General features: G+C 38.0%; 2 protein-coding genes across 4 annotated transcripts; both read left to right on the top strand.

The window, feature by feature from the left end:
- Positions 1-2,203: 2,203 nt before the first annotated feature.
- LOC133880314 (uncharacterized) lies at positions 2,204-7,818 on the top strand. Of its 2 annotated transcripts, XM_062319265.1 has the most exons (4): positions 2,204-2,340; positions 2,599-2,642; positions 3,836-4,684; positions 5,599-7,818. In XM_062319265.1, exons 3-4 carry the CDS (start codon positions 3,836-3,838, stop codon positions 7,375-7,377), a joined length of 2,628 nt encoding a protein of 875 aa, XP_062175249.1. In that variant the 5' UTR covers positions 2,204-2,340; positions 2,599-2,642; the 3' UTR covers positions 7,378-7,818. The 2 variants fall into 2 exon arrangements, with proteins under 2 accessions (XP_062175249.1, XP_062175255.1); XM_062319271.1 differs by lacking the exon at positions 2,599-2,642 and having other exon boundaries at positions 2,207-2,340.
- A 3,892-nt stretch (positions 7,819-11,710) lies between these two features.
- Positions 11,711-17,210, top strand: LOC133858861 (uncharacterized). 2 transcript variants are annotated; one of them, XM_062294319.1, is made up of 3 exons: positions 11,711-12,156; positions 12,924-13,048; positions 16,924-17,210. In XM_062294319.1, the coding sequence occupies exons 1-3, from the start codon at positions 11,991-11,993 to the stop codon at positions 17,188-17,190; spliced, it is 558 nt and encodes a 185-aa protein (XP_062150303.1). In that variant the 5' UTR covers positions 11,711-11,990; the 3' UTR covers positions 17,191-17,210. The 2 variants fall into 2 exon arrangements, with proteins under 2 accessions (XP_062150303.1, XP_062150304.1); XM_062294320.1 differs by having other exon boundaries at positions 12,936-13,048.
- Positions 17,211-17,537: the final 327 nt, after the last annotated feature.

Genomic DNA, 17,537 nt, shown 5'->3' on the forward strand with positions numbered 1-17,537 from the left:
TGCCATAATCTCATGAAATTTATCAATTTGAAAAGTGTGCCACAGTCTCATAAGATTGCGACACATCACATTAATTAGGTTGGAACCAAATTAATTCTGCAAAAAAAAAAGTGTTGGGATGTCTAGCATTTCTCAAATATTTATGGTGGCATGTACAAATATATTATGGGATTAATATCAAGGACCGACAAAGAGTGAAGAGAGAACATAAGTGGATAGTAAGAGTGTACAACTGATTGCAGTTGCTGTTATTTTATCATAATCGCAACCTTAATTGAGGTACCCGTTTATTTACATTTAAATAACCACAACCGCAAACGAGAGACCGGTTTTATACATTGTTGATTTTTTTTTTTTTTAATCCAATATTAATAACTCAATATTCAATACTAAATAATTAGAAAATAAATAAAAATAATAAATACTATTGGATGTGCATAATTTCATTCACTATTTACTATTCATTCATCTCAATGAGCTCACAATCAAGTCCATAGATTAAATAAAATGATTGCAAAGAAAATCAAACAAACTAACAACATTACAAATCCAAAATCAATCTAAAACCAATTTCCTCTATTATAAATTAAAAAACATTACAAATCCAAAACATTAAAAAACAAAAATCAGAAAATAAGAGAATCTAAAAAAAAAAAAAAAAAAAAAAGAAGAAGAAGAAAGAGAAAGCAGGGTGTTCAAGGACTAGGGAGCAGCCGAGCGGTGAGCCATGTTTTAGAGGGTTATATCTATTTATAGAGAGAGGAGAGAGTAGGAGTGATAAAAAAAGTAAACTCTAAAATAATTAAAGAATGAAATAAACCCCAATACAGAGGGTATTTTAAAAATATTATAACAATCTCATCTATTAAACAAATAAAAATAATGTGTCTACGTACATATTCAAGTCAAAACAACGTCTTTGCCAGATGCGTGTATTTGTTGAATTTTCTACGGACATGATCGATCGAGAGAACAACATAAACCAGGCAACAGGTAAAAACAAAATTAATGGAACCGACCGAGTTCGCTCAGCGCCTACGTTTGTTTCCCTTTGTCTTTTTCCTTCTCGTATTAACGTAAATTTAATTGACTCTCTTTTTTTTTATTATTATATTTGTTGTAATTTAACTCATATTTGTTTTAAAGTACGCAGTTTTTATTACATGCTTTCACGAGAGAAATATAAATTTAATAGAATTAATTAATTAATTGTTTTATTTTTTTCGAATTCAATTTAATTTTGTATTGAAATAAAGGGTCAAAACAAGCAAAAGATTTATTTATCTATAAAAAACTACTTGTCTAGAAATAAATTTAATTATTTCTACAAAAAAAAAAAAAAAAAATTCTCTATATTTTTAATTCCAACTTTGACACGTTAACGAATATGATAATAAGAATTGAAATCATGGAAGTTGTACGCTAATGCATTATTTAGTACGTGATATGGATCAGTTTTGCAACTTAATTATGGAACACATTCAATTCCTTAATTAATTTAATAATAGCCTTTTTTTATTTTTTTATTTGTTTTTTCCCCTCAAATTGGAACAATATAAAATCTGACAAATTAATTTTAACATTATTATATAACAAAAATATTTATTTATTATGAGTTTTGTAATCAAGCCAAGAAGAAGTCCTGCCAAACTTCAATTTAACCCAAACCCTCACGTGGATTAAAAGAGGAGCTTTCCCTATTGAGAATTTTGGGCTAAAAAAATATATTTAATAATATTATTTAACAACTAATTAAATGGAAGCAGTGGTATATCGTATATGGGCTAGATTGGTCATTCAAAATTAAATAAATAAATCCAATTCAAACGACATCGTAACGTGACGCGCTAGAGGCGCGTAATGCCGCCCTCTGCATTAACGTCCCTGAACCTATTACCAGCACGTAGAAAAGCCTACGCTGCGACAATCGCAGTGGGTTCTATAACCTTTTTCATGACAATTCGCACGTGAGTGTCGCAAAAAGTAAACGTGGCGCTATGGGATTGGAGATGGAAACTTTGTTTGGAAGGGCGGCATGTACTAGATCTAGTAGGTTTTATCGCAGTGGAATCCACAGTGCCACGCGTCGTCTTAAGAAGCGCTGTGAACCACCATCCAGTTCCGCGCGTGGGAGAATATCACTTTCGTTCTCTCTCTCTCTCTCTCTCAACTCGTATATTATTATTCTCTCTCTTCTCTCTCTCTCTCTCTCTATCTCTCTGAGTTCGCAGCGACTTCGCTTTCTCGTTCTTTTGGCTTTCTCTTCGGCTTTGGGCTTTGGCGCAAGTCCTCTTCGGATTCATACTTCGTGGCCATGAAAGCCAAGCTCTCTTAGCCCTGGTACAACCCCTCTCTCTCTCTCTCTTTGTCTTGCTCTCTCTCTCTCTCTCTCTCTCTCTCTATATATATATATATATATATATATATACATGTATGTATGTATTTGTATGCGTTTCACGCTTTTACTTTCTCTCTCTAAAGGAGAAAAAGAGAAACGAAAAACCATGTGTGCGTTTGTGTGTGTGTGTTCACGTTTTGTTTGTTTTCTAATCTCTGAGTTGCCAATCGGAGCATAACCATGAAGACCCATTTTCTCAGGTTTGCTTGTTCACGTGGGTTTCAGCGTCTTGCTCTTTAGCCATGTAAGTATAGTAAAATAAGAAGTAAAAAAAAACAATTTCTTTTTCTATTTGTTACTCTCTTTTTTCTGCCTGTTATTTGTGCTTTGCTTGTTGTGTTGTACGAATTAATGTTGTTGTGCTTGGCTCTGGTTGCTTGTTGTGTATGTTAGAAAATAAAACAGGAATTTAATGTACAGAATAAATCAAATACGGTAAATGCCATTCTGAATATATTCTAATTGTGTAAATAAGTCGAATTCTTTTGGATCATATTGGAATTCTCTTTGAAAACGGTGGTTTTTGTTGGTTCGTGTTTGTTGTTCTTTTCTTTTTCTTTTTCTTTTTCTTTTTTTCCCTGGTCTTTATTTTGTTCTCGTTGGTTTTAAAGCTTTCATTGTTGTTGGTTTGGTAGGATTATGCTCGATTTTAATAATTGAGATAAATGTGCTTAATGGGTTCTAATATATTTGTGTGAAGTTATTTGTTTTTGGATTGTGGCGTTGCTTCATTTTTTTTATTTCCAATCAGGGGTTGCTTCGATTTTTTTTGTTTCGGGTTGGAAAGTGGATCTGGGGTTGATTACTGTTTTCTGGGTTTGCATCAATAAACTCAGTTTTTATGTGTTCCATGTGCGTGTTATTTGTTTTTGTTTTTTGAACTTGTTTATAGTTATAGTATGTTGTTGTTTAATTTGGGATGTTTCTGAAAGTTGTACATACTGTTTTGTTTCTGGCGGAATGGAAAAACAAAGTCTTTTATCTATTCTCTCGTGAGTAATTGGAACTGGTACTTGGTGGTTTCTTTTCCGGAAACCTATTGATTGATCTTGTATATCATTTGTGTCGGTTTAAATCTTTGGCATTTTCGTTGTTTGCGCTTTCTGAGGATATGTATAATGATTTAGGTGGTTCTCTCTTGTTTCTTGCCTAAATTTTGGTTTCAATTTCATTGTGGAGACTGGTAATTAAGTTCATCTAACTTTGAGAGTAAATGTTCAGAAACAAGCGTAAATTAAGCTCCGTATGTACCAGATAAGCTATGACATTGTATTTAATTTCCTCTGAGGACTGGTTCAATGGCGTTGACATTTTCATTGACTAAGAAAATTTAAAAAGAAAAAAGAAAGAAAAAAAAAAGGGGAGGGGGGGGGGGGGGGGGGGTAGAAGCCTCTGCATGGTATGGTACATTAATTATCATTTTATTTTCTTTGGCAGATGGATCCAGTTCAAGTTGTTGACCGTGGGGATTGTGTATTGGATACATTTGATGAGCAATCATTATCTCCAGAAAGTTCTGATGCATATGATGTCTTTGGAGAACCGCAGGTATTTCCTCGCGTGGGCGATGAGTTCCAGGTTGAAATTCCACCACAGATTACAGGATCTGACTATCTATGGCTTACAAAGAATCCAGCTGATGCAGAAAAGACAGCTGGTGATCCTCATGATTTTCTAGTGGGATTGGCTTTGACAATAATGTGGATCAATGATGAAGTTGAGAGTATTAAACATGAACCACGGGAAGCTGTTGGTGATTCAACTGAAGTATCCGACAAAGGTGAGTCCCTAAGATCTGAATGCTTCAGGGAGACCCACAATTTTTCCGAAGGTGACAGCTTAGAAGCTAAAGCTGAGCCTACAAATAGTACATTGGAAAATGCGATGGACTTGGGAGAATCAGCAAATGTGGCTATGCAAAAAGAAATGAAGATTGAAATGCAGGATATGGATAAAGGCAAAGGCTACTGTCTAGTTCCTGGTTCCTTGGGTGACTCATGGAGTGATATAGAAGAGGCCAGTTTTATGCTTGGTTTATATATTTTTGGGAAGAACCTTGTTCTGGTGAAGAAATTTATTGGGAGTAAAATGATGGGGGATATACTGTCCTTCTATTATGGAAAATTTTATAGGTCTGACAGATACAATAGATGGTCAGAATGCCGGAAATTAAGAAGCAGAAGATGTATATATGGACAAAGAATTTTTACAGGATTGAGGCAACAGGAATTGTTCTCTCGTTTGCTTCCCCATGTGTCGCAAGAATGCCAACATACTTTAATGGAGGTATATATTTCTGAACCACTTGTACATGTTATTAAAATGATTGATGCTATGATTTTCCAGATGAGGGTGGAGTGGTTTTTAAGAGACAAAATTAAACATGTGCTCAAAAACCTATTTGACTTCGCGAGTAGTTTTCTACAAATTCCACCGGCCCTATTTGTCAGAATCTTTTCCTGGTTGGTTCTTTTAGCCTATGATTGTAAAGCAATAGAAAATAGTAATTAATCTTTATCTGGGTTGTTACAATTTTATAAATAGGCATATTGGCACGCATTAGACTTTTGTTTTTCTTTTAAGTTTTCTCGTTATGTTCCTTTTGTTCATATCTCTGCAGTTTCTTGCAGCTCTAAGAATTCTAACTCTCATTTCCTAAGCTCAATAGAGATATGCTACCACTACTTGTTTTATGGTAGATACGATTGTATGGAAGTGACCAAAGCAATCAACTTGCACTTTTTTATTTGAAGATCTGTGCAATGATCTCCATTTCTCCTGTATATAAACACGATGTCTGTTAACCAAATAGTGTTCAAATTTATGCAAAGAGCTGTCTCTTTAGTAAAAATTTCTTTTGTATTTCACAGATCACCATGTTTGAATATCTGACTAGCTGGTTGTACACATCAAAATTTTCAATGTTCACTTTGCTCAAACTTCAAGTTGCTGCAAAAATCTTATCTTGAGAATTCTTGCAGAATGGACCAACATGATGAAGGCCATTTTAGATCAAGCAAAATTATGCCTGTCATTTGCTCTAAAATCTTTGAACATTTTGTCATTTTTAATATGAACTTCAACCCCCCCCCCTCCAACCCCCCCCCCACCCCCCCCCCCCCCCCCACCCCCCCGCACCCAAAAAAAAAAAAAAAAGAAAGAAAGAAAAGAAAATGATAAAAATTTCAACCAATTGGCAGGTCACAAAGGCATTTGGAGAGGGAAAAATATTACTAGAAGAATATGTATTTACTCTAAAGGCTTCAGTTGGGCTGAATGCTCTTGTAGAGGCAGTTGGAATTGGTAAAGGGAAGCAAGATCTCACAGGCCTTATGGAGCCTCTGAAGCCCGCTCAAGCTGTTCCTGTCCGCCCAGAGATACCGACTGGAAAGGCATGTTCCACACTTACACCCTTGGAAATTGTTAACTTTCTAACAGGAGACTTCCGGCTAAGCAAAGCTAGATCAAATGATCTCTTCTGGGAAGCTGTTTGGCCCCGTTTGCTCGCAAGAGGATGGCATTCTGAGCAGCCTAATAGTAATGGCTTTGCTGCTGGTTCCAGGCATTCTTTGGTCTTTATTATCCCTGGTATTAAGAAGTTTTCAAGAAGGAAACTAGTGAAGGGCAACCACTACTTTGATTCTGTTAGGGATGTCCTGCATAAAGTTGCTTCAGACCCAGGACTTCTTGAGCTTGAAATAGGAGTAGATGATGACTATAGAAGCAAGGAAGAAAATGGATGGACCGATGAAACTAAACTGGACCATGAAGATTTCCCTGACCAGCAACGCTACTGTTATCTCAAGCCACGAACTCCTAATCGCAATACAGATATTTTGAAGTTTACTGTTGTGGATACAAGTTTGGCTGATGGGAAAACAACCAAGGTGAGAGAACTGAGAAGCTTTCCATCTGGAGTTATGAACACTTTCACTGCTGGAAGTGATTCTGAAGAAGATGATGACGATAATTCTGAGGAGTCGGTGGATAGATCTGACTCTGCTAATACCCTGTGCTTCGATAGGGATGAGCCCAAAGCCACAAATAACAATTTTGATGGGGGAATCACTTTTAACTTGACAGGTTTAGAAAATAATGCTTCCAACAAGGGGTTTCCAGTCAATGGCCTGGACGATGCTAATTCACCTTTGAATATCCCTGATTACCGGAAGACCAGTATTTCTAGTGACACACAGCAGAGGAAAGCTACAAAGAGCCAATTGAGGCGGAAAATCAGACCAGACAACAAAAACCATTTACCTCCTCTCACAAAACGACGCCGGAAGTTAAGTGCTTGTGGCCGCACAGAGACAAACCGCAGCAAACTCAACATCTTGGGAGATCCGGCATTAAGACAAGTGAAGGCCAGTGGCTCTGCACAAAACTCTGATTTTAGTGAGAACATTCTTTCTCAAATGGATACGTCTCAGGAGAAGAAATCATCTACCTGTTTGACTAAAGACAGCCCAATCATCAATGGTGAGGGCATTCTAGGTGGCACCTGTTTTGCTGCTGAACATCCTCCTGAAGAACCTCAACCCAGGACGCTGATTGACCTGAACTTACCTATTCCTCCAGATGCTGAAGCTGATGAACCTTTCATGACAGAAAGCAAAGAAAGAGAAGATAAAACGAGCAAGGAACCAGATGATCCCAATGTAGCGAAACCCTCCACTTGTGTGGCTAATTCTGAGCAGCAGTCTAATGTAAATTACCGGAGACACAGCAGTAGGAGCCGACCACCGACCACTAAAGCACTGGAAGCTCTTGCTTTTGGATATCTAGACCCAAAGCAGAAGCGAAAGAGTAGAGACGCCTCTCCACGAGAAACCTCGATGTTAAAACCTTCTCGACGTGCTCGTGGTCAAGTGAGAGCTACTGAGGATTTTGGTACTAGTATGGTGGATTTCAAAGCTGAGGAAAGGGCAAATGGTGTGTGTCATAACAATGGCGACATGTTGACCAAGCTTCAAGTTTGACTCAAGGGAAAAGGGACTCAAATGTCTCTGGTTTCTGAATTCTTTAGCTGCTGAGATGCTGAGTGATTACATGAGAATGGGACTTCCAGCAATTCTTCTTATTTTCATATGCTCTGAAGAATGCTCACTTCTTCCGACTGCAATGGTGACCCCTCATTACGATGAGCTTGCAGTTCTTTCAGTCTTCTAACTGGTTAGGCATCTGTGGCGTCGGTTACAAATTTCACAAATGAAATACCATGCTAATCCACTTTCGAAGAGTCCGTTTACATTGTACAAAGCTTCTGTGGTAGGAGGTACTGAGAATCGGGAAACGAGATGATAATAGAAGATACCTGTCATTTCAACAACAGGAGACAGATTAGAGCTCCATTTTCTCTACACTTCACTTTGCAGTGGCTATGCTAAGTTATTAGTAGCAGCAACCAAAATACATGTCACTATTTCACTGCTCAATTTCTGAGCATTCTGATAAGAGTAATTAATAGTGTTCCTAGGCTCCTCATATTTTATGTGTCCACATTTGATACTTTAAGATGACCTGTAATTTCTGTAATGTCCAATTGGTTGACTAGTTGATGAAGGAAATGGGAAGAGAACTTATGGTTTCTTGCGGTCTTCTCTGCCCACAAATGGAGCACCAGGTTGTTGTTCTTATTTTATTTGGATGTATCCTTTTGGATATCCGATTTCAAGCTGACTACTTCAGTAGTGTATACAGTAAATACGATGAATGAAATCCTTGTTCTCTTTCAGCAAAGACAAACTTCAGAAGAAAGAAACATGAATCCTAGTTCATTTATCCAAAGCTGGCAGTTTCTTGAGAAATGCTAGACATTAATTCAACTTGATTTAATCCTTTATATTAAAACTACTCGTAACCTGCTATGGAAAATCCTTTACATCAACCTATTTGTTTTTTTTTTGGTCCTTCGCATAATATATTTGCTTTAGTGTTTGTGAACATTATTGTAAGTTTTTTAAGTTGGCTAATTCGGTGTTCAAAATAGGTTCAAACTTGTAATTTTTTGAAGAAAAAGTGGATGGCGTTCACGAGAGCGTTTGCTGAAGAGTTCAGACAAGCTACTCAAAGAGATTAGGGATACTGCCATATTAGGGATTCCAATTTGCTTTAGAAGATCTACCTTTCTTAGAATCTATTTAAGGCCTTCCGTGAACAATTTTTAGAGAGACTTAAGAGGCCATATTTTGTGTGCTAAGTGATAAATTCCTTATCCCTATGCCTTCAATTGTTCATCTCTTAGAGCATTCCTTTAAACCATATACATGTTCTAAAATCTTCGACCACCGGAGTTCCGTGTTGCAGAGGCAATCAAGTAGAATATTGGTCGGAGTTCTTGAGCTACTGCGGTAGAAAACAAATTTGTTGTTTGTTTGAATACAAGTCAAATTTAACTACAAAGGTTTTGTAAGTATAAAGTAATTATATTGTTTATCTTCTATAGTCGATTGATTTCTTGGGTTTGACTGTCTTGGAGTAGTTTTACTTTTGAAAAGTTTTTCAAGGGTTTCACATTCTTCACCAAATTATCGTGTTGATTGATTTACTACTTTAATTAATTTTGTGATCGTATATGTGGTGATTATTTTTGAAGTCGTGATATTTTTTCCAAAACATTTATTCACTCCCCACACTTTTTATTCATAGCAACATCATTTCTGAATTGATTGAACAACTCTGACAAGGATTGGAGGATCATATCCACCCTAGACTCTGCATTAATCTCTACACCCAAGGCCTTTAGTTCATTCAAATAAGAGATCATTGTTCAACTCGAACTGAAGTTCCTTCGACCATCTTGGCATTAAGAAAGTTCATCATCGTGTCCTGCCTAGTAGTACCACCTTGGTTACCAAACATCTCCTTTAGACTAAACTACTATGTAGCAGCCAAACTCAGAAAACCAATCACTAAGAAAAATTAAGTTGTACAAGCAAATCATATGCACTTACGACCCTTTATAATGGATTGGACCTTTGTACCATACACGCGTTCCTACTTGCCTCATGCCACAGCAGCTTCAGAACCTTCTAGGCATTTCTTCTTCTTGATCTCCTTTACCAACCCTCTAGTCGAATTTAATTGTTTTTTAACAAAACACACAAAAACCACCATTTAACAAACTCTCTATCAAAAGTTAAATTTAACATTTGTCAGAATCTCTCTTTAAATCTAAAGAGCCAAAAAGTGAATGTTAAATTTTTTTAATATTATTTTTTGCATTGAATGAATTTAATGCTTTTAGTAGTTAACTTTATCAATGATAAATAGTATTTATTTAAGGTAGAAAAACATTTAGAGGGTTTGTTATTTAATAGCTTTAAAAAGTGACTAGATACGATTAGAACCCGAAGAATGGGAGCTCATGGTAGTAGTGGCAAGAAATCTGTGGCTTGGGAGGAACACACTCATTCATGGGGGCCCTACTAACCTTCCGACAACAATAGTAGGTAAAGCCTCAGAATCATGAGCAACCTTCAGGATTACCCATGATTGCCGATGTATTAGGGCAGGAGTTGATACCCTGAGGGATCCTTGCTGGAAAGTCCCTAGTTCAGGCTATTTCAAAGTTAATTGTGATGCGGTTGTGAATATTGCAAAAAGAAATATGGGAATCAATGTGATAGTGCGGGCAAGGTGCTAGCAACCTTATTGGCCTCCCAAAATTATATTATTGAGCCAGCTGTTGCTGAAGCCTCAACAGCTTTGAGGGATGTTGTTTTATGTCGAGAGAGAGCTTGGGTTGCAAAGGGTTGAGCTGGAAGGTGGTGCAGGTGTTGCGGAGGGATGGCATGAATTAGAGTAGGTTTGGTATCCTTATTTGATGATGCTCGTAGTGCTTTGAGTTGTCTACAGAAATGACAGGCTCATCATGTCAAGTGGAGTGGAAATGAAGCGGTCCATCGGCTTGTGAAAGAAGCTCTTTTCACTTTAGTGAGAAACATGTTCTTCCAGATAAAATTCTCTCATGTATTTTTTATGTTATTGCTGTTGAGCTTTGTATTTAAGGGTGCGTTTGGGATTGCGATTTTGTAGAGAAAAAATGCGATTTTAAACCAAATCGCAGAAAATAAACCGTTTGGAAACTGCGTTTTTAAAAAATTACGATTTGAAAATGCAGAAAAGTGCTTATTTAAATCGCAGGCAATAGAGTGTTTTTTTTGAAAACGCAGTATTTTAAAAGGCTAAACTGTGATTTTAAAGGCCAAACTACGATTTTGTCATACGCTTAACTGCATTTTTAAAAATTATTTTTTTAAAACACACTTTTTTTTAAATCGTAAAACCAAACTGACCGTAAATAAGTTATTTATAAGAAGTGCTTAGGCCATCTCTAACAGAAGCTTCATTTTAACCAAAAAGTCAAATTTGACTATTTTTACCACTTTTCCTTCGTCCAACAGAATGGCCATTATAATTTTTTCCTTAACTTCATCAACAGTGAATAGCAACTACTGGCTATTCACTACTCATCTGTTTCTGAATTTTTTATTAATATTTTCTCTCTCTCCCTCTCTATCACTCCACCTCCACCCGCATCCCTCTCCTTCTTTGCTCACCCACTTCCCTCTCCCTCACTTCTCATCTCTATTGGTCTCCATCGAGTCCGCCACTTCGACGCCATCATTGGCCACCAGAGACCTCCGTTTCGGCCTCGGCCATTGCCCAAACCGAAATCAATTGAAACACATATTCTAAAACAACCAAAATCAACCGAAAACAACCAAAATCAACCGAAAACAACCAAAATCAACCGAAAACAATCAAAATCATCACCGCAACCAACCGATGTTTTCTCTCCCTCATCACACGTTTCTCTGGCCACCAGAATCCCGCCCCCAGCTTCGTCGGCGTCCACCCAGTTCCATCCACCGGCGATCGGACCTCTGATCATCCTCTGGGTCTCACAGGTCGCTTGGGTATTCTCCCGATTTCTCTCGATCTCCCACCGTCACTCTCTCTCTCGATCTCCATCTCCGTCTTTTCTAGGTCGCACGGTGAGGATGGTGGTTTGATCTGAGCCTTCCAGAAGGGGCTCCACCTCCTGGGCAAGGATGGCGTTCTCGACGGGTTGGGGTTGGGGAGACCGGAGAGTGAGATGGAGATCGGAGAGTGAAAGAGAAATAAATAAAAGAAAATGATTTAAAAACAATATTTTAATGAAATGAAGAGTAGAATAAAGAGTATTGTTAAAGTGTTTTTAACTGTTAGAGTAATTAAAGTAAATATTTGTAGTTTTTGAGTAGCTACTTTAACTTTAACGGCCGGAGATGGCCTTATATACAAAGGTTATACTCATTAAAGGCTGATATGCGCGTTGGACCGAGAAAGAGGAGCTAGAGACGTGCTCCACAGACCAACGAGCCACGTAGCTCTCCTCCCTGCCCTCACTACATAGCCCCTGCGTGTGTCCTCCACAGCCATCTTCTTCTCCTTCTTCTTCTTCTTCTTCTTCCAAATATTCAAACCCAAAGGTTTCATGATAATAGAAGTTATATAACTAAAGCATCCCTTATATGAAATGGCTCCTTACGGTTAGCGCATAGCTCAGGGCCATTTTGGGTGCGTGTGTGCGCGCGAGAGAGAAAAAATGGGACAGGCATTACGTCGAGCATCTGGCAGAGTACGAACATCTTCCAGTATCGATCCGACGTCGTCCTCCTCAAAATCGAAGAGCGTCATCGATCGGCGGCCCCCTCCCACCGACGAGTTGAAGATCTCGAAGACCGCCGGCGAGCATGTCGCTCTTGATTCAGGTTGGTTTCCGGTTATGCGCGGCTTCTCATTTTGTGCTTAATTTTAGGGTTTGCAGAACTTGAGGGGGTTTCGGCTGTAAATTTTGATTGAGCTTTTAATTTGAAAATTGTGGTAAAAAATTTCGTAGGATGCCTTGCTTTGGTTGAGTTTGAAAGCCCTATGTCTGATTGCCTTCCCGCTCCTCCTAAACAAAAACTATAAACTAGTAAAGAAGTTGAGATTCTAGCCATAGCGTCCATTTCCTATATTTGAAAGAGGACCTCCCTCGTTCTTTTATTTTTTTGTCCATTTATTATTTCTTTTTATAAGCCAAGCCAAGTGTTACGAGAGCGTCAAGCCTTTAATTTTCTGATTGGTCTAATTATCATTTGTTAATAAAAATTTAGTCATTTTCCATTGAAATGTTAGTTCTGTGCTACATTAGCTTTTAGGGATTCTAATTCGTCGCCAAACAATTGAGGTGTGTGTGTGTGTAGTGCTCACCACATTAGAAATGTGGGACTATTTTTTTTAAGCCAATTTCTTTCTTCCTCTTCTTTTTTTTTTTTTTTTTTTCCCGGGCAAAGAAGGTTAAGATTGATGAGTACTTGGAAGTTTTGGTGTGAACTGTGTGATGTATTTTTCTTCTTATTTTTGGCGTGTGCGATTGCATGTGTGGGCGTGTGTGCGTGTGCATCATAACTTGTTCTGTGTTATGATTGTTAGGATTGAGAATGCTGAATTTCAATCTATACTGATTGGTGGTATCATTTCTTCTTAAATTGAGATGGTACCCCAGGAATCAATGCCGACAATCTACTTGAAGAACGGGATCCAAAGTTCGATGCCATGCTTAGTCAAATGTCTGGTAGAATTAAGTCCAAACCTGGAGGGAAACCTGAGATGGGTGAGGTGAGTTACTGCAAGTTGCTGCTCTTCATTACTAACATTTTTGTTTTAGGAACTATAGTCTGCAGTCTTATTTGTCTTCAAATATGGTTAGATTTTGCTTTCAATTCTCAAATTAATCCCACCCTCACCCCGGGCAGCATGCGAAAATGTTGATTAGGTGGTGCAATTTCCTACTATGCAATTTCATATAATATTGAAATGGTAATTGTGAATTGTTGTTTGCGTTACGAAGATTTATTTTTTTTAAGTAATTAAGATATCATTAAAAGCATAAGACACTCTCAAGTACCCATGAAATATACAAGAAAAAACATCTAACTAGAATGAGCAAAAAAAAGAGGAAAATCATGATAACTAATCACCAAAGGAGAAATATAAGCAGTTGTCCAAAAATACAGAATATTGAAGAATAAGGACTTAATCTCTTCCAATGTCTTCTTACAGTCCTCAAAACTTATGTAATTCATTTCGCTCCATAGACACCAAAAAAACTAAGGCACTATCTTCCACACAGCAGCACTCTAGGTGCTGTTGGTAGTCTATCAACAAGCATAAAAGTCGACTACTCGTCTAGGCATAACCCAAGACAGCCTAAATCGATTGAAGAAAACTTTCCAAATGGCATAAGGAACTTCACAATGAAACTCTCCATTCCTTTTACACATGTTGTACTTGCCAACTATAATGACATGCCACTTTCTGAGATTGTCCATAGTAAGTTCCTAGGGCAACTGACTAAGCAAAAAAATGCATTCCTCAAAGAAATCTTAGTCCATCAACAATCTTCAAAGAGAAGCGAAAGCCATCACTACAAACCGTGGCACTGTAGAATGATCTTCCCTTTCCCATCTCACTCTAAACATCCTAAAGAATGAGGCAAAAATATTGACCTCCCAATCATGAGCCACTCTAGTAAAGCTCACGTTTTACTGATTGAAACCACTATAAAGCTCCAAGTAAGTCGCAATAAAAGCATCATTTGCACCAGCAATACCAAATAAATTTGAAAAGGCTTCCTTAAGAGCCATATTCCCACACTACAGATCATGTCAAAATCTAATCTTGGAGCCATCTCCTACCTCAAATCTGGTATGTCTTAAAAACTTCGTCCAACCCCTCCTAATATTCTTCCAAAACTTCATACCAAATGCCCCAAGAGACTCATTAGAACACCACGCTCCCCATGAACTGCCATATCAAGCCTCTCTCTCATGCACATAGCACCAAAGCCATTTTCCTAAGAGAGCACAATTAAACATCAAGAAGTTCCGAAACCCCAAGCTTTACTCAGAGACCAGCGAACATACCTTGGACCAAGTAAACAAGTGATATTTGAACTCTTCCCCGAGCCTACCTCATAAGAAATCACGTTGAAGCTTTTCAATACGATTTGTAACACTTGTAGGGAGAGAAAAGAGGGACATGAAGTACGTAAGTAAATTGGAAAGTGTGCTCTTAATAATGATAACCCTACCACCTTTAGACAAAGACATCTTTTTCCAACTAGCCAATCAATGCTCTATCTTTTCAATAACACCGTCCCAAATATGCTTGGCCTTATAGGAGGCCTCCAATGATAGACCAAAATACTTTAAAAGCATAGGGGAAACCCCACAACCCACAACCCAGAATACTAACCAACCAATCCACATGATCAACATTTCCCACAGGAACCAATTCCGACTTAGCCAAGTTTATCTTCATACCCGAAACAGCTTCAAAGCATCATCAACAAACAGAAGGTGAGAGATATCAATCCCACCAAGATATCCTATCCCCACAGAGAAGCCAGACAACAAACCCCCACTCATTGCAGCAGAAATCATCCTACCCAATGCCTCCATCAAAATGACAAACAACAAAGGAGACAGGGTCCTCTTTTCTGAAGCCATGGAAGCTACTAAAAAAACACGTGAGAGTGCTGTTCCCCAAAATTGAGAATCGCATCGAGGAAATACAATGAGCTATCCAAGAGTATCATTCACCCCAAAATCGCGCCTCCTTAACGTGTACAACTAAAAGTCCTAATTACCATGATCATAAGTTTTTCTAAATCCATTTTACAGATATCACCCGGTTTCCAAATCTTATTTTACTAACAAGGCATTCATTGGCAATATGAACAGGATCTAGGATCTGCCTACCTCAGATGAATGCATTCTGAGACTTTTTAAGCCTGTTTGGTAGAATCTTAGTAATAATTTTGTAAATGCTCCCTAGTAGACTAATTGAGCAAAAGTCATTGGGGTCAACAGCCCTTGTAATCTTCAGAATGGGGGAAATAAACGTAGCATTTAGCTCCTCTCTCAAACTTACCTCTAGCATGCAAGTCATGAAAAACCTTCATGATGTCCTCTTTTGAAACAACCCAGCAAGCTTGGAAGAACGCTGTGGCCCGACGCCTTGTCACCATTCAAAGCTTTCACTACTTCCATCACCTCACCTTCCTCAAAATATCTCTCCAACCAACTAACCTCAACATAACCAATAAAATCAAAAGAAAGACCATCCAACAAAGGCCTCCAACCTATTCGATGTGTAACTTTTAATAAAACTGTACCATGTGCTCATTGATCTCCGGCCGATTTTTAGAAATTGTATCATCAATTAATGAGGAGTTAATGGATTTCTTCCTTATGTTGGATTTAGCCATTTTATTAAAAAAAAATTTGCACTTGTCGCCCTTAACCACAAAACCCTAGATTTCTGCCTCCAATTCACCTCCTCCATGAGAGTGAATCTTTCTAACTCGCTAACAATTCATTTCTTCTTCATTCTCTCCTCAATACCTAAGGCTCTCTCACTTCTTCAATGATATCAAAAACACGTAACTATTCCAAAATGATCTTCTTCCTCTTGACATGGCCAAACACCTCCTCATGACTTTAAATCAACTTTCAAAGCCTAGAGCTTGCTAGCTAAAGTAAAGCTCGAAGAGCCTTGGAAATGATAATAGTCCAACCACTGTTTCACCATGTCTACAAAACCTTAAGATTTTAGTCACATGTTTTCAAATTTGAAGGACCTACTACCCCTTTGAAAGTCACCACAATCGAGGATCAGGAAATGATCCAAACAAAATTCTAGGAAGCCTCATTCGGGACACACAAGGAAACTAGGCTTCCCACGCCGGAGAGACAAGGAATCTATCAATTTTGAACCAAGAGGGTGATTCTCGATTATTGGACCAAGTAAAAGTTCTGCCAACAAGGGGGATGTCCATTAGGCGCTGATAAAAAATTAAGTTAGAGAAATTCCACTATAGCTGGGCACAAACGAGCTTCTCCCAATTTCTTACTGGGGAATCAGGTGACATTAAAATCACTCCTAATGCTCCAAGGTAAGTTCCATCAGCTGAGCATACCAGCCAACTCATCCCAAAGAAGCCTTCTATCCCCATCAGATTTGGGCCATAGACACCCGCAAAAGCCCAGGTGAACAGAATCCATCTCGAGTTCAGTGACTTAGGTAGGCTTAAGACATTCTTTCTTATTCTCTTACTGCGTGTTGTCTTAGATAAAGTCTTCCTCTAAGCTCAGCCCCCCACAAAATTGCTTACCTAATGGGTAATGGCTTTGTTTACTTATTTCATTGGACTAGATCGTATGGTTATGTATATGAAATGACATATTATTAATACATTGTACCTTTATCATTGTTTTGGAAGATTGACATTTGTGTCAAAGAGTTTTGCTTGGTCTAGATTCCAAATTTAGAAGTTGCACCTAATTACAATATTCTTAACTGTCTGCCTGGTGCTCTGTGTTCGTGTCCACTTTGATCCAACTCATGAATTGTATGTAGAAGGTATTTGAGTGCCTCATAGGAATTGGTTAAAATGCTCAGGATATTTAATATGTTAAGTAATTTTACAGGCATTTGTGATGGAAAAGTATAATAGGCCCATGCCAAAACTGCGAAATACAAAACCAGATTCCGGCAGGTATGAGGAAAGGCCCGCCCCTCCAGGAACCCTGAATGTAGCACAGCTGCGCTACATTATCCTCCTGCACCAAGGGAAGGCTGACGACCATGAAGGACCTATGGATATCCAACAGATTGCTGAAAAATTCCGAATTGATGTTGCTCAGGTAGAACGGATTTTGCAGTTCGTATCACTGCCTCCCAGAGGACAGCAGTAAAAGAAAAGAAAAAAAAAAAAAAAAAACACCGTCCTTCACCTTCTCTTACGAAACTAACAGGATTTTCTGTTGAATAAGAGATGGTTCTTATAGGAATTTGAAGGTTTCATGAAGTTTAATCAACCAAAAGATATCCTGATTATAGAGTGTAAATTAGAAAGTTCCAGCTTAATTGATATCTGGGAAATTTTGTATGGTAGTTAAGTTTCATGTGCGCGTGGTGAAGGACATCATAAGCTAAGTTTTTTTTTTTTTTTTTTTTTTTTTTTTTTTTCTTTTAACTTTGTTTGGTCATCTGATATTAACCCACAAAACGAGCATTTGTTGTTTGGATGGACAGTTTCCGA

The sequence above is a fragment of the Alnus glutinosa genome, chromosome 1 (assembly GCF_958979055.1).
Source record: "Alnus glutinosa chromosome 1, dhAlnGlut1.1, whole genome shotgun sequence".
NCBI classification, from domain to species: domain Eukaryota; kingdom Viridiplantae; phylum Streptophyta; class Magnoliopsida; order Fagales; family Betulaceae; genus Alnus; species Alnus glutinosa.

Bases quoted from the DNA above. Each gene is read 5' to 3' on its own strand.
- LOC133858861 (XM_062294319.1), top strand. From the start codon at position 11,991: ATGGGACAGGCATTACGTCGAGCATCTGGCAGAGTACGAACATCTTCC. The intron at 12,157-12,923 runs GTTGGTTTCCGG...TCTTAAATTGAG, and splicing joins GCATGTCGCTCTTGATTCAG to ATGGTACCCCAGGAATCAAT. The intron at 13,049-16,923 runs GTGAGTTACTGC...GTAATTTTACAG, and splicing joins GGAAACCTGAGATGGGTGAG to GCATTTGTGATGGAAAAGTA.
- LOC133880314 (XM_062319265.1), top strand. From the start codon at position 3,836: ATGGATCCAGTTCAAGTTGTTGACCGTGGGGATTGTGTATTGGATACA. The intron at 4,685-5,598 runs GTATATATTTCT...ACCAATTGGCAG, and splicing joins GCCAACATACTTTAATGGAG to GTCACAAAGGCATTTGGAGA.